Source organism: Elephas maximus, chromosome 2, assembly GCF_024166365.1.
Source record: "Elephas maximus indicus isolate mEleMax1 chromosome 2, mEleMax1 primary haplotype, whole genome shotgun sequence".
Lineage (NCBI taxonomy): Eukaryota > Metazoa > Chordata > Mammalia > Proboscidea > Elephantidae > Elephas > Elephas maximus.
The window spans coordinates 187,016,140-187,032,515 of record NC_064820.1 but is presented as its reverse complement, the minus strand read 5'-3'; the positions used below and the strand labels follow the sequence as shown (position 1 = coordinate 187,032,515).

The 16,376-nt window shown below is 43.4% G+C and overlaps 1 protein-coding gene across 2 annotated transcripts in view; it reads left to right on the top strand.

The window, feature by feature from the left end:
* The window catches only part of SLIT3 (slit guidance ligand 3), a 783,747-nt gene that overhangs the window by 686,960 nt on the left and 80,411 nt on the right, over positions 1–16,376 (top strand). For both annotated transcript variants that reach the window (XM_049874285.1, XM_049874284.1), the window contains exons 24-25: positions 11,297–11,368; positions 13,124–13,287. In XM_049874285.1, the coding sequence (XP_049730242.1) occupies positions 11,297–11,368; positions 13,124–13,287 (236 nt within the window). The remainder of the gene's footprint in view (positions 1–11,296; positions 11,369–13,123; positions 13,288–16,376) is intronic.

Here is a 16,376-nt window from a genome sequence, read left to right as displayed (position 1 = left end):
GATTTATTGAGGCCCACAAAATTTCAGTGTCAGCGACAACTCCTACCACATGTCATCTGCACTGTTATTAAAAATCAATTCTCTGGGGGCAAAAAAGTGCCCTCGCTGACAGTGTGCTATCTGTTATTGTCACTTATTTATTATCCACCTTCTCTGGGGAGGTGGAGGATGGAAACATCAGCAAAACCATTTCTCTGTTTCCAGTTGAACACAACGGGAGATGGACACATCTCATTGGCCAGCGTTCGTCCTGTCCCCCCTCAGTCTCAGTCCATTGTCTTTCATCCCTGTCTCCCAGCGTCTGTGCATGCCATTGACTCAGTTCCGACTCCTGGCAGCCCATGTCTGTCAGAATAGAACTGTGCTCCATAGGGTTTTCAGTGGCTGATTTTTCAAAAGTAGATTTCCAGGCCTTTCTTTCATGGTGCCTCTGGGTGGGTTCAAACTGCCAACCTTTGGGTTGATAGCTCAGCACATTTGCACCACCAGAGGACCCCGACAGTGGTAGGACCTGCCAACTTTAATGGGACCTCTGGTGTATGTTAATAATGGGGGTAGTTCTGGTTGGAGCAACTCAATATGTGAGCAGGAGAGACCGAGAACATCTGCCTATCCATCCGTCTGTCTATCTATCCTTGGGCTGGGGTGAACATCCCCAGCCTGTCCAGGTTTTCTCCTTCCTCAACACCTTCTTTGTTCTGCTCCAACCCTACTATTATCATTAGTTCATTAGAAGTACTTGTGAATATATAATAGTTACTATCCTTGCTCCTTGAATTAAGAATTAATAGGCTTTTAGCACCATCATTTTAGAATCATCAGATCTCATCGATTAAAAAAGGAATCTTAGAGCCCTTCAATCCAACCATCTACCTCACTGGGGAGCAACCATTTTCTCTATAAGGACCAATTCAGGAAAAATAAAAATGTTTATGGGCTATATTTCTTTTATGATATTTGTATCCTTTCTCCCAATAATTGCACATCTAGGAATTTATATTCAAGAATAATCCAAAACGAGGGAAAGGTTTTGTGCATTAAGATTTTTGTTACACTTTTATTTTTATCCTAAATTTTAAATACAGCCTCCAATTGCCACAGTGGGGAAATGTTTAAGGAAACGTGAGACAACCAGCTGATAAAGTGCAGTTATTACAAGAGATAAAGATGATAACTGGATAACAATGTGCAAAAGTGTTTACCACAGAGCATCAAGTAGAAAAATTAACTAAATGTGTGTATGTGTTACAATTATAACTTGTAAACATTTATGGATACCTAAGAAGGACTGGAGCCCTGGTGGCACAGTGGTTAAGCGTTCGGCTGCTCACCGAAAGGTCAGTGATTCAAATCCACCAGCTGCTCCTTGGAAACCCTGTGGGGCACTTCTGCTCTGTCCTACAGGGTCACAATGAGTTGGAAGGTTAAGAAAGACTATAGAAAACATTGAAAAATGAAAAAATCATTGATAACTATTAGTATAAAATTATTTTTGTAATAAATGAGGGCAAAGCTAAAGATTAACAAGGACAGTAACATTTATAATTTAAGGGTGGGGAATAAAACATGTTTTTGAAACCAGGAATTGTAATATCTGCAACAGCATGTCCCTGGAGAAGGACATCATGCTTGGCAGAGTACAGGGTCAGCAGAAAAGAGGAAGACCCTCGACGAGGTAGATTGACACAGTGGGCTCAAGCATAACAACAATTGTAAGGGTGGTACAGGACCAGGCAGTGTTTCATTCTGTTGTGCATAGGGTCGCTACGAGTCGGAACCGACTCGACGGCACCTAACAACAACAACATGGTGAGATCTGATATAAGGTAATCACCCCACTCCCAGTACCAAATGTCTTAGGCTGGGCTCCCTAGAGAACCCAGCCTGAGACACCTTGGTTCAATTGATTTCACAGCCATCCTTGGGACTCTTTCAATGTGTGCTCATGAATGAGCCAGTATTTTAGTATTTTTAGATCCTTAGTTAGTCTAAAGTAAGACTCCTGTTTACACACATGCTCTTCATCACTGTTCGACCAACTGCATGAATCCTCCCTATAGCATCCTTGAAAGGGGCTCCCTTTGACCTTTGCTTGATTACCTCTGGAGACAAAGAGTTCACTCCCTTACAGGGCAACCTCTTTCCATTTTTAACCAGATGTTGAGCATTAGAAAATCTCCCTAGTGACCCAAAAGGTACTGCTTTTCACCTCCAAAGCACAGTCCTGGTTTGGCCCTTTGGCAAAACCAGAGGGTGAACAAAAAGTTTCACTATAGAATTTTAGAAATGTACATTCTCCGAAATTATCCACCCAAACCTGTCATTTATAAGGGACAGAGTCAGAAAGGTTTAGTGACTTGCTCAGGATCTTTTGCTTCTTCATCCTTTCCTGAATGCCATCTGTGGATTAGATGCCACTATGGATAAAAAAAATTAAAAACAGTGACTACAACACACCCCTGCCCTCAGGGCGCTCGTGGTGTAGAAGGAGAAATAAACAAATAAGCATGTCATGTGCAGGCCCTGGGTTGAGTCCTACATCATCTGAACCACTTGTATCATATCTTTAAACTCTCGCAGCTAGCTTATGAAGTGGGGGGATATTAGAAGTCTTCTAGTCTAACAGGAAAGAAAATCAGTTCAAACCACATTAAGCATCGAAAGAAAATGTATTGACTCAGCAACTCAGTGGTCGATAGTGGACTCTAGGTATGACTGTATGCGGGTGTACCAAAGAAGCACTCAGAAACCTGTCTTTCTGTCTCTCAGCACTGCTTTCCCCTGAATAGATGTCACTCTCAGGCAGTCTGTCTTAGTTATCTAGTGCTGCTATAACAGAAATACCATGAGTGGGTGGCTTTAACAAACAGAAATTTATTTTCTCGCAGTTTGAAAAAAAAGTTGCCATCAAGTCCATTCTGACTTATAGCGACCCTATAGGACAGAGTAGAACTACCCTATAGGGTTTCCAAAGAGCAGCTGGTGGATTTGAAAGTTGGAATTCAGGGTGCCAGCTCTAGGGAAAGGCTTTTTCTCTCTGTCGGCTCTGGAGGAAGGTTCTTATCTCTTTGAGCTTCTGCTCCTGGGCAATCTTCATGTGGTTTGGCATCTCTCCCCCGCTCCCCCCCTCCCCCGCCCATTTCTGCTTGCTTTCTTGCTTGTTGAATGTCTTTTATATCTTTAAAGAGACTGACTCAAAATACACCCTAATGTTGCCTCATTAACATAACAAACATAACCCAATCCTTATTAACATAACATAACCCTGCCTCATTAACTTAACACAACCCATTCACAAATAGGATTATAACCACAGGCAAAGTTAGGATTTACAACACATATTTTGGGGGGACACAATTCAATCCATAGTAGTCTTTCTCCATTCAGGCACAGATGTTACCAGGTGGAAACCCTCCGTTCTTGTCCAGAAATGTTACTGGGTGGAAACCCCAGGTTCTTGCTTGGCATGACTCATATTGGCCAATTAAATGAGAGACAGAAAACACCTTTATTTCGTTATGCAGAGCTGCTGCAGCCAAAATTGTTCCCTGAGGGTGAGGGAAAAAATTACTTTTAGGGGTTTACAAGCAGGGAGTTCATGCAAGTTAAGTCAGCAGCGTTCTTTATCATATTATGAAGACGCAATGGGGTTTACATATAACTTCAAACCTGTGGGGAAGGAAGCCAAGCAAAGAAAACAGGATTCTGATGCAAAACTGAGGGCTCTGAGAGGCTGCAGGCTTACAGTCTAGCCACGTAGCAGCCCCGCAAAATGAAACTGCATCTGTCCCAAGTAGTTCAGGAGAAGGTCCTAGAAAGCTTTCTCATTGGCCTGCTTAGGTCACGTGCTCAACCTGGACCCCATCATTATGACGCTAATTAGCCAAACCTGAGCTATAGCTCAGCCCATGAAGTGAAATCACTTGGACTGAGTTTGGGGGGGTAATATCATAATGCAAAAGGGAGAAATAACTACTGAAAAAGAGGGGATTGATGATGAGCAACCTATGCCCCCCCCAAAAAAAAGTTATCTACTAAAAGTGCCAGTTGCTAACTTGAGGTGACTCTGACTCATAGGGCCCTGTGTATGCAAAGTAGAACTGTGCTCCATAGGGTTTTCAAGGGCTGATTTTTTGGAAGTAGATCACCAGGCCTTTCTTCCAAGGCACCTCTGGATGGACTTGAACCTCCGACCTTTTAGTTAGCAGCTGAGCTTCTTAACTGTACGAGCTACCCAGAAACTCTTACTAAAAGTAACCTGTAACCCATTGCCCTTGAGTCAATTGCAACTCATAGCAACCCTATAGAACAGAGTACGATTGCCCCATAGTTTCCAAGGCTGTAATCTTTGCAGAAGCAGACTGCCACATCTTTCTCCCACAGAGCCACTGGTGGATTCGGACCTCTGACCTTTCACCTAGAAGCTGAGCACTTTAACCACTGTGCTGACAGGGTTCCTTCCTACTAAAAGTTGTTGTTGTTAGGTGCCTTCAGGTCATTCCCGAATCATACCCACCAGAAACCCAGTGCCATCGAGTCGATTCCGGCTCATACTGCCCCATAGAGTTTCCAAGGAGCACCTGGCGGATTTGAACTGCCGACCCTTTGGTTAGCAGCCATAGAACTTAACCACTATGCCACCAGGGTTTTCCCCGAATCATAGCACCCTATATAAAATAGGATGAAACACTGCCGAGCCCAGTCCTGTGCCATCCTCACAATTGTTGCTGTGTTTGAGCCCACTGTTGAAGCTACTGTGTCAGTCCATCTCGTTGAGGGTCTTCCTCTTTTTCACTGACTCTCTACCCTACCAAGCATGATGTCCTTCTCCAGGGTCCAGTCCCCCCAATAACATGTCCAAAGTATGTGAGATGAAGTCTCACCATTCTTGCTCTAAGGAGCATTCTGGCTATACTTCTTCCAAGACAGATTTGTTTGTTCTTCTGGCAGTCCTTTTTTTTTTTTTTCTGGCAGTCCATGATATATTCAATATTCTTTGCCAACGCCATAATAAAAAGGTATCAATTCTGCTTCAGCCTTCCTTATTCATAGTCCAGCTATCACATGCATATGAGGCAACTGAAAATACCATGGCTTGGGTCAGGCACACCTTAGTCCTTAAAGTAACATCTTTGCTTTTCAACACTTTAAAGAGGTCTTTTGCAGCAGATATGCCCAATGCAATGCATCTTTTGATTTCTTGACTGCTGCTTCCATGGGTGTTGATTGTGGGTCCAAGTAAGATGAAATCCTTGACAACTTCAACCTCTTCTTCATTTATCATGATGTTGCTTATTGGTCCAGTTGTGAGGATTTTTGTTTTCTTTATGTTGAGGTGTAATCCATATTCAATGCTGTGGTCTTTGATCTTCATCAGTAAGTGCTTCAAATCCTTTCAGCAAGTGAGGTCATGTCACCTGCATGTTGCAGATTGTTAATGAATCTTCCTCCAGTCCTGATGCCCCATTCTTCTTCATATAGTCCGGCTTCTCGGATTATTTGCTCAGCATACAGATTGAGTAAGTATGGTGACAGGACACAACCCTGACACACACCTTTCCTGACTTTAAACCACACAGTATTCCCTTGTTCTATTCAAACAACTCTTGATCTATGTACAGGTTCCTCATGAGCACGATTAAGTGTTCTGGAATTCCCGTTCTTCACAATTGTTATACATAATTTGTTATGATCCACACAGGCTAATGCCTTTGCATAGTCAATAAAACACACATAAACATCTTTCTGGCATTCTCTGGTTTTGGCCAAGATCCATCTGACATCATCTATGATATCCCTCATTCTACATCCTCTTCTGAATCCTACTGGAATTTCTGGCTGTTCCTTGTCAATGTACTTCTGCAACTGTTTTTTAATTATCTTCAGCAAAATTTTACTTGCATTTCATGTTAATGATATTGTTTGATAAGTTCTACATTCTATTAGGTCACCATTCTTTGGAATGGGTACAAATATGGATCTTTTCCAGTCAGTTGGCCATGTAGCTGTCTTCCAAATTTCTTAGCACAGACAAGTGAGCACCTCCAGTGCTACATCCATTTGTTGAAACATTTTAATTGGTATTCTGTCAATTCCTAGTCTTGTTTTTCGCCAGTGCCTCCAGTGCAGCTTGGACTTTTTCCTTCAATACTATCGGTTCTTGATCATATACCACCCCCTGAAATGGATGGACATTGACCAATTCTCTTTGGTACAGTGACTCTGTATTACTTTCATCTTCTTTTGATGCTTCCTGTATCGTTCATTATTTTGCCCATAGAATCCTTCAGAATTGCAACTCGAGGCTTGAATATTTTCTTTAGTTCCTTCAGCTTGAGAGATGCTGGGTGTGTTCTTTCCTTTCGGTTTTCTAACTCCAGGTCCTTGCACATTTCATTATAATACTTTGTCTTCTCGAGGTGCCTTCTGAAATCTTCTGTTCAGCTCTTTTACTTCATCTGTTCTTCCTTTCACTTCAGCTATTCTACATTCAAGAGCAAGTTTCAGAGTCTCTGCTGACATCCATTTTAGACTTTTTTTTCTTTCCTTTTTAATGACCTTTTGCTTTCTGCATGTCTGATGTCCTTGATGTCATTCCACGACTTATCTGATTTTCGGTCATTAGTGTTCAGTGCATCAAATCTGTTCTTGAGATGGCCTCTGAATTCGGGTGGGATATACTCAAGGTCATACTTCGGCTCTCACAGACTTGTTTTTGTTTTCTTCAGCTTCCACTTGAACTTGCATATGAGCAATTGACAGTATGTTCTCCAGTCAGGCCCTGGCCTTGTTCTGACTGATGATATTGAGCTTCTCCATCATCTCTTTCCACAGATGTAGTAGATTTGATTCCTGTGTATTCCATCCAGTAAGGTCCACATGTATAGTCACTATTTATGTTGTTGAAAAAAGGTATTTGCAGTGAGTAAGTCATCGATCTTACAAAATTCTATCATATGATCTCTGGCATCATTTTTATCACCAAGGCCATATAGTCCATCTAGTGATCCTTCTTCTTTGTTTCCAACTTTCGTGTTCTGATCACCTGTAATTATCAATGCATCTTGATTGCATGTTTGATCAATTTCAGACTGCAGAAGTTGGTAAAAATCTTCAAATCAAAAAACCACTTGTCTGTCAGTTTGTCGTGCTGTGGTGGCTTGCATGTTGCTGTGATTCTGGAAGCTATGCCACCAGCATTTCAAATACCAGCAGGGTCACCCATGGTGGACAGGTTTCAGCAGAGCTTCCAAACTAAGAAAGACTGGGAAGAAGGACCTAGCAGTCCATTGCTGAAAACGTTGGCCAGTGAAAACCTAATAAAAGTAGATATTTCTAATTCCTTCATTTCAGAGTTGAGAAAACTGAGACAAAAAGATTAATTGTCCCAGTTCACCCAGCGAGTGCGTATCAGAGATGGAATTCAGCCCCAGGTAGTCTGACTCCCGAGTCTTAGTTCTTAACTCCCAGGTCACCTGGAGTGGCCTAGCCTGCTCACAACCAAGTTCACCTTCCCCAATTCACATTTAGGACCAACCATAAGTTCCTAACAACTCAGAGACTTAAGGTACAGACAGCCAAGAACTGACAAAGAATGGTTATGCCCCAGTGTTACTCTAATGGTACTGTCATTTGCATCCCGAAATTCCCAAGTTTGGCTTTAACATCCCCCAAAGAGTCAGGAGCCCTAGTGGCACAATGGTTAATCGCTCAGCTGCTAACCGAAAAGTCAGAGTTTCGAACCCAACTACTCCACAGGAGAAAGATGTGGCAATCTGCTTCCATAAGGATTAGAGCCTTGGAAACACTACGGGGCAATTCTACTCTGTCCTATAGGGTCGCTATGTGTCAGAATCAACTCGAAGGCAATGGGTTAAGAGTCAGAAAAGGAGTCCCTGGGTGGTATAAATGGTTAAGTACTGGCCTACCAACTGGAAGGTTGGCAGTTTGAACACACTCAGAGGCACCTTGGAAGAACGTCCTGGTGATCTGCTTCTGAAAGGTTACAACCATGAAAGCCCTGTGGAGTGGTTCTACTCTGCACACGTGGAGTCTCCATAAGTCAGAATCCATGGCAACTGAATAAGAAAAGAGGAGGAGGAGAAAATGAGTCCAAAGTGCTTGAAGATGGGCCCTTTAGAGTTGTGAAAGTTGCTTGCCAGCCCAGCCCTGAGAGGTGCAAGAGAGAAGGGGCGAAATGAAGGAGGGGACAACGTAAGTGTTTCCTGGGAGGGCTCTTTGCCCTGCTTTCCTGGCATCATTTAGCGAGGTTGTTTGACATGCAAGAGGCCTTCTTTGGAGGCCGAAGCTGGAGTGAGCGCCTGCAGCGTAGGCAGATTTCTTTAGCGTCATCCCAGTAAATTACAGCCCCGCTGCTCTGCAGTTTATAGAGATCTCAGCGGCCCAGCTCATAATAAATGGGAGCGTGACTCACAGGAGCCCCAGTGCCAATACTGCGTTTGGGTCATTTGGTGTTTTTAAATTAGTGCCTCGAACCTCTCCAGGGGCCCAGGCCTCATTCAGAAATGATTAACAATGGGGCTGGGTGCATTTGCAAAACAGCAAGCAGCCAGTAAGTCATCCAAGTCAATAGCAGGCAAGGGCCGGTGTGATTCATAAATTATCACAGGAACTTGAGACTAAAGGAAGCTGATAAAAGTGTTAGGAAGTGCTTCTAGCCCCTTCTTACCAGGGAGGTGAGAAGCCACCATGGATGCTCTTTGGAGGACTGTTTACCCCCTTCCTGTCATGCTGGTTGTCTAAGAATTGAGGACAGCTTTCACCCTGGAGATGAGGTCTTGTCTTGAAACAACATGAGAAAGTTTTCTAAACCCTTGCTATTCACAGTATGGTTCCTAGACCAACACTGAAGGCAGTGGTGGTTCAGGACTAGAATTCTCACCTTTCATGAGAGAGACCAGGGTTCGATTCCTGGACAATGCACCTCATGTGTGGCCACCATCTGTCTGTCAGTGGAGGCTTTCATTTGCTTTGATGCTGGACAGGTTTCAGCAGAGCTTCCAGACTAAGGTGGACTAGGAAGAAGGTCCTGGGGTTCTATCTCTAAAAACCAGACAATGAAAACCCTGTGGATCACAGCGGTCCCAAAATCAATCATGGAAATGACACGGGACCAGGCAGCATTTTATTCTATGAGTCAGGGCCTACTGGACGGCAGACCAGCAGAATCAGTGTCACCTGGGGGCTTGTTAGAAATGCCCAATCCCAGACCTACTGAATCAGAATCTCTGGGAATGGCGAGCAGGAAGCAGCGTATTTCCTAGCTCCAGTTCTCAGTGAGGAGCCCTGGGGCACAGTGGTTAAGAGCTCATCAACTAACCAAAAGTTGGCAGTTTGAATCTACCAGCCATCCTTGGAAACCCTATGGGGCAGTTCTACTCTGTCCTATAGGGTCACTATGAGTTGGAATCAGCTTGACGACAATGAGTTTTGTTTTTTTTAAATGCTCGCTAAGCTTGAGAACCACTCTTCTAAATTAAGTGCAATTAAGCTCCTGTCTCTACTTCAGCAGAAGACCCAAGGCAGGCTAGCATCGGCTAAAAGGAAAACAAAAGAGCAGAATCATTAGTTATTATCCTGCTTACACTTCCACTGTCAACACTAATCATCTCTTTGTTTTGCTAGGCTTCCCCGCCTGGTTACAGTCATTAGTCCTTACCCATAAGGATGCTTTATCACAGCCCAGGTGAGGGTGCCCAGCAGTCATTAAAGAAACATTCGAGTTTCAATGAATTTTACCCATCTTGCATTTCATAAGCCAGACCCGAAGTGAGTCATCAGTTTGGGATTTTTTTTTTTTTTAATGCAGTTGAGGATTAATCCTTCAGTGGAGGGAGTAATCCATAAATTGTAGATTCGCTCATGTTGTTACTTGAGGAGCAGAGCAGTGGTCGTTCACTCTTTGCGTGGACATATTTTTTTACTCTATAGCCGGAAACGCTGGTGGCGTAGTGGTTAAGTGCTACAGCTTGTAACCAAAGGGAAGGCAGTTCGAATCCACCAGGCACTCCTCGGAAACTCTGTGGGGCAGTTCTACTATGTCCCATAGGGTCGCTATGAGTTTTATTCTACAGCCATTTATTGAAAGCTCAGCATATGCCACCACTTGGCAAGTGAAAATAGCTCCCAATCCCTGGGTAAGGCAAACGGTTAAGCCCTGGGCTGCTAACCAAAAGGTCAGCAGTTTGAATCTACCCAGAAATGCCTCAGAAGAAAGGTCTGGTGATCTGCTTCTGAAAGATCAGCCATCAAGAACCCTATGGAGAACAGCTCTACTCTGACGTATGTGAGGCCACCAAAAGTCAGAGCCGACCCCGCGGCACCTGGTTTCGTTTTGTTTTGGTACCTACATCACAGAGTGGAGAGAGGTAGGATCAATACTAAACCGGTTGCCTGGCCCTTTGGACATGCTGTTGAAAGATGCACACAAGTCCAGACCCATATGTGTGTGTGTGGCTGACTTCAAACCCTGTTCCATAAAGACAAGTGTCCAGCTCCAGAGAATCTCCCTGGGAGCTGAGGGCCTCCTCCCTCTACTGCCTGAGCTGGGATTGACAGCATTTCTCAATTCCCCTAGTATTTCTTTAGGTGAATATGAAGAGAGCCAATTTATTGAGCTCTTTGATTTGTATCAGTTAATACTATATTAATATTAATATTTCCCAATATTAATAATAGCTCACAAATATGAATAATAGTTAACCATTTAGCACTTACAAAATACCAATCTCTCTCTACGGAGATTAACTCATCCATAACAACCTTCTATGGCAAACCTTACCGCTTTCATTCCCATTTTACAGTAGGGAGCTAAGGCACAGAGAGGGTAAGTAACTTTGCCCACAGTCACACAGCTGGTAAGTGGAATAGTCAGGGTTTGAACACAAACAGCCTGACTCTTAACCACAATTCTTCACATTATCTCTAAACCTCCAATGACTCCATCGGGTAGATATGTCTCTCTATTTTTCAGGCACAAAAATGGAGGCCCAGAGAAGTCAAATAATGTGCCCAGTGTTCCATGGCTAATGGGGACTGATTTCTGATTCCATCCCAAGTCTGTCAGATTCAAAAGCCATCCTCTTCCTCCCTGAGTCCTCTATCCCTTACATCCCTGCTGCTGAACTGGGTATAGAAACATTTATGAACTGCCTCCACTGCCATCAGCAGTGGGTAAAGCTGAAGGGTGCCTCGGCCAGGCTGGGAGACCAAGAGACGGCACTGTGTTCAGAGCTGTTACGGGTTTTAACCTTCTGATCTGTGCCTTCTGCCTCAGAACCCTCCATGGCAACGACATTTCCAGCGTTCCCGAAGGCTCCTTCAATGACCTGACATCTCTTTCCCATCTGTAAGTAGCCATATTTCTCCCAGTGCACATCCACTCTAAATGGAAAATAAGTATAGTGCACAGCACAGTGTCATCTCTGTTAACATTCTGGTATATGTTTTTCAGGTATGTGGGTGGGTTGGATACAGTCTGTTTTTCAAAAAGATATCCACGTGGTGCATGTTGTCTTGCTACCTGCTTGAAATGGCCTTCGATGGCATCATCAATTATGTAAAGAATATAAACATTTAATAACAACAACTAATATAAAACAGTTACTATGGGCTAAATCCTTTAGCTGGATTATCTTGTTTATCTCTTACAACAATAAGGCATTTTCACCCTTTTTATACATGATGACATTGAAGCTTAGAGATGTTAAAGAACTTGTCCAAGCTAGTAAATGGCAAAGCCCCAGCTTAATTCCAGGTTTGTCTGACTCCAACGCACATGTTCTTAGTCACTTTGTACTCTGCCTCAGGTATCCCCTTCCTATTCTAGAGAGGGGAAACTGAGGCCCAGAAATATTAGGTAACTAGCTGTAAACCACCTGTGAAGTCAGTGAGACATTGGACTAGAACCCAAGTTTCCTAACTTTCAGGCCTATGAAAGTCCTAAATTTTGGGGTGATTGATGGTGAGAACTGCTAGCTCAGACTTGGGATCGATAACTTACTGCTTTTGTTAACTTGTAACTTTCATACAGACCTAATCTTGTAAATAAAGAATTGTTTTCTTTGTAACTAAGCTAAGAAAGAATGTTGTCAGTTTATCCCCAAGGAGCTTTGACACAAACAGTATATCTAACCTCTGTGTTCCCAGAAAGGAATGTCTTGCAAGTGTCTTGTAAGCCCCCTATAGCCACCAATTGGTACTTAATCAACACAGCACAGGTATCACCAAGAAGTAACTAATCAACAATGACTCTTTAAACCAATCATGTAAACCCACATATCTTGAGTTCACCAATCTCTGTAAAGTCCTTGCTTTTGTTAACCCACCTTTGACTTTTACAAATCACTAGTAAGCCAAGCAGAATATTATGGTTGCTCGTTCCTGGTTTAACAATATAAACATTGCCTGGATGCCTGTAGCTCCTTATAGTGTGCTGGATTCCACATTGTGAGACTCCCAGTGCCTCCCCAACTCAAGCTGCTTTTGCTTCCAATAAATCTCTCTTAATTTTATTTTAAATAGAGCACCATCATTACCGTACAACAGGCCAGTCCTCTCTCCCCTAGGTCAGGGACCTCTCCATCTTTTTCTTTTAATCACATACCTCTATCAGTGAAAATTTTGAGCTTGTCCTGCTACTATATACGTATTTAATTATTTTTATATTACGTTCATATATAATACTAATATAATGTGTATGTTATAAAACATTAAAAATAGACATTTTAGAGCATATGACAAAAAAATAAAAAGAGGGTCTAGTATTTTCTTCCTGGGCACCACTTTGGAGTGTCTGCACTGGACCGTGTCCCTCCACCCCTGCATCTTCAAGCTGAGTGACCCTTCAAAGAGAGCCAGATCATCACATGGCCAGAGGTCCAGGAAGCTTCCTAGAGGGTCTGGGTTGGGGGTGGAGTTGAGGATTGATTCTGACAGCTGAGAGCAAAGCCTCAGAGGTGGGAGGAGCACCAATGGGGCTGAAACATCTGCAGGGATTGGAAGTGCAGTATGGAGACATTGATTTTGCCCCAGTGGAGACTGCTTCTCCATAGGCTCTCATATCAGACACCCCTAATCTAGCCTGATATCCTCTATGTCCTAGGGCACTGGGAACTAACCCACTCCACTGTGACTGCGGTCTGCGCTGGCTGTCCGAGTGGGTGAAAGCGGGCTACAAGGAGCCTGGCATCGCCCGCTGCAGTAGCCCCGAACCCATGGCTGACCGACTCCTGCTCACCACCCCCACTCACCGCTTCCAGTGCAAAGGTAGGTGCTGCCCCTGTTCAACCCTTCCCGGCCCCTCATGGGGTCTTCACAGTCTCCAGTAACCTGTCAGAGCTGGGCATCTCAACAGATGTGACTTTTGAAACCATCACCCTGCGTCTTCCTTGAAGGAGCCCTGGTGGTGCAACGATTAAGCTGCTCAGCTGCTAACTGAAAGGTTAGCAGTTCGAACTCACCCAGCAGCTCCATGTAAGAAAGACCTGGTGACCTGTTCCTGTAAGGATTACAGCCTAGAAAACCCCATGGGGCAGCTCTGCTCTGTCACATGGGATCGCTCTGAGTGGGAATTGACTGGACGGCACCTGACAACAAAAACATCTCTTCCTTGGTTACACAAAGAGACTCAGATGCTGAAATCAATGCCGAGCTGCATCTAACTGCCATCTGTCATTCTCTTGCCCAGGTCCCTCTGCTGGTATTTCTGCCTATTTTCTAACTGATTTCTTTCTGTACAGATTTTTGTGGAGTTGAGAAAATCTTTACCTACCGTTTTTTACCCAACATTTCTGCTAGAACCTGAGCAGTTTCCCATTGTACTGTAGCAGACTTTCCTACGTGTGATTTTATTGACTACACCATTATAATAATAACAGTAAACTAGTATTGAGTCTTACTATGTAGCAGGCACTGTGCTGAAGCACAGTGTTACTTAACGTGTTATTTCATTTAATCCTCATTTCTCATGTCTTAATTTATTTAAATCTTCAGCACCTCTAAGGGGTAGACTTTAATATTACCCTCATTTTAAAGAAGATGAAAAACTGAGGATTAACAAGGTTAAATGACTTCTGAAGATCACAAAGTTAGGAGAATTCCAGGTCTTTTTGACTCCACACTGTTGACCAGCAAACTGTAATATTTCATTGCAAGTTATTTAACCAGTTCAATTTATTGACCCCTTAGAGTATTTCCTTTTTTTTCCAAATGATGCATAAGGAGTCCCTGGGTGGTAAAAATGGTTAAGTGATTGCCTAATAACTAAGACGCTGGCAGTTTGAATCCGCCCAGAGGTACCGCGGAAGAAAGTCCTGGCAATCTACTTCCAGAAAATCAGCCACTGAAAACCCTGTGAGTACAGTTCTACTCTGACACACATGGGGTGACTCTGACTCATGGCAACTGATTTGGAGGCTTTTTTTTGTTTGTTTTGTTTTTGTTTTTATTGATGCATAAAGGTCTTCTATTTGAACTTATGTTCCTAGGTAAGATTCAGAAAAGAGAAATTACTGAGCCAAAGTATGTGATCTTTTTTAAGATCTTCACCCATATTGCCAAATTTATTTCCAGAAAGGACTTTTACCAACTTATGCTCCCAATAGCATCACTTGGATGCCTTTTTCACTAGATCCTATCATTATCATTGCTAACTTTTTAATCATTGCTAATTTCATCAGCAAAAAAAAAAAAAAAAACGTTATTTCTATTTATTTTGTCTGTCTTTGATTCTTGAGGAAACTGAATTTTTCTCAAAAATTTATTTTCATTTGTATTACATATTTTTCTGTTAACGTCCTTTGCTCATCTCTTTGAGCCTTAATATTTACTTTTGATTTTTAGATGTACTTAGTGTGTAATACCATTTTCCATGTTTTAAATGGAAGCAATATGGAAGACATTTTGGCATCAATAAATTTTCTCAGGATTCAGGTAGCACCCTCTACAACCTCACTGTGTCCCATACTTCTGCAGGAAGCAGAAAGAATTCCATTGATTTAAAGCTAATTTTTAATTTTCTTCCCTCTGCTTCCAAAACTCTGGTCTGATAATAGCCCAGCAGCAGTGGTTCTCAGACTCGGCTGCACATTTTAGAATCACCAAGGAACTTAAAAAAAATACTGGTGCCTGAGTCCCCCTGCAGAGATTATGATAAAATTGGTTTCGGGGTGCAGCCTGGGCATGGGATTTTTAAAAGCTCCTGTGCTGGTTCTCATGGAAGGTGACCAACTCGTCCCAGTTTATCTGAGACCTCCCTGTTTTAGCACTGAAAATTCTGTACCCCAGGACTCCCTTCCATCCCAGGCAAACCAGGACATTTAGTCACCCTTTTCTAATGTGAAGCCAGGATTGAGGCTGCTGGTGTAGATTCTCCATCAACCATCTGCTCACCCCACCCACAAATGGTCGGACCCATACTGGATTAATCCCCACCCAGTCTCCAAATTGATGACTATGATCCCTGTGACCATTTAAAGTCCTGTTGTTGTTAGCTGCCCTCAAGTGGGCCCCCACTCATGGGGACCCCATGCATAAACAGAATGAAACGCTGCCCAGTCTCACACCATCCCCATGATCGGTTGCAGATCAGACTGTTGTGATCCATAGGGCTTTCATTGGCTGATGGTTTTTGGAAGTAGATAGTTAAACCTTTCTTCCCAGTCTGTCTTAGTCTGGAGGCTCCACTGAAACGTGTTCAGCAGCATAGCAACATGCAAGCCCCCACTCAGACAGGTCGTGGCTGCACAGGAGATGCATTAGCCCGGAATGGAATCACACGAAAGACGAGAATTCTATCAATGAACCACCAGTGGCCTCTTGCATTAAATAGGGACTGTTTGTCTAGGGCTCATTGTCAAATCTGACTGCAGCATCAGTACAAAACCCTGTTTATAAAGTTCTGTGCAGGGACCAAGACCTCCCTCCAGCCCTTACAGCTGAAGAGAGTGGGACACAGTCAAAACTGTCCTGGTTGGGAGTGTACCTGGACAGTTTGCCCTCCATCGTCAGCATCACCGCTGTGTGCTCTGGGGAGAGCTTTAACTTCCTCCTGCCAGTTCAAGGAATCTGGAAGGAGGGTGTTCTCAATGCTTTTGGCTCTGGCACCATGCCCTCGTTAACCTGGCAAAGACTGTTTGTGGAGAGGCGTACTTGGGGGTGGATGAATGGGAGGTCCAATGGACCCTGGGCCCAGAGCTTTCTGGAATATGAAAAGATACACAGGGTCTTCCTAATTACAGTGCATTGTTTGCAGATTAACACCAAAATTAGATTAGGCTAATTACGGTAATTGACTTGACTGCCGAAGTGCTTCTGAATGAGGTCCCACTGTGATTCTTCCTCACTGGGCAGTGGCT